General features: G+C 64.0%; 1 protein-coding gene across 1 annotated transcript in view; it reads right to left on the bottom strand.

The window, feature by feature from the left end:
• Window positions 1-9: 9 nt before the first annotated feature.
• The window catches only part of LOC104407989 (transcription factor 7-like 1-B), a gene marked incomplete at both ends in the record, with an annotated part of 1,867 nt that continues 1,392 nt past the window's right edge, over window positions 10-484 (bottom strand). Inside the window, 2 exons of the mRNA XM_010017419.1 lie at window positions 10-56; window positions 310-417. Coding sequence (XP_010015721.1) covers window positions 10-56; window positions 310-417 — 155 coding nt within the window. The remainder of the gene's footprint in view (window positions 57-309; window positions 418-484) is intronic.

Here is a 484-nt window from a genome sequence, read left to right as displayed (position 1 = left end):
TGGCTCTGCTGCTGCTGCTGTGCCAGCTTCTCCCGCTTCCTCTTCTTCTTCTTGCCCTGGGGAGTGGTATAAAGTCCTCAGGTGGTTTGTGCCACCCGAGAGCCCTTGCGGGGGTCAGAAACAGGGCTAAGGGTGCCCTGGTGCAGCTCATGGGGATGCATCCACAGGGACTCAGCACCAGCACCTCAACACCAACCTCCGTGAGCACAGCAACCTCCCACCAGCCACACACCCGGCGAGGGGACAGGAGGGGACCCCTCGTCCCACACGGACACCCCATCCCCGCTGGTCCCACAGCTCCACACTTACGTAGTTGTCCCGTGCTGACCACGTCGGGTAGAGCTGCGAGTGGAGCTGCCGCTCTTTCCGTGCCAGCTCGTAGTACTTTGCCTGCTCCTCCCGCGACAGCGAGTGCCACTGCAGGGGGAGAAGAGACCACGCTGCAGCCCCAGGGCACTGTGGCTGCCGAGCTCCCCTCCCCACG

The sequence above is a fragment of the Nestor notabilis genome, unplaced genomic scaffold (assembly GCF_000696875.1).
Source record: "Nestor notabilis isolate BGI_N333 unplaced genomic scaffold, ASM69687v1 scaffold23426, whole genome shotgun sequence".
Lineage (NCBI taxonomy): Eukaryota > Metazoa > Chordata > Aves > Psittaciformes > Psittacidae > Nestor > Nestor notabilis.
This window is presented reverse-complemented; position numbering and strand designations above follow the sequence as displayed.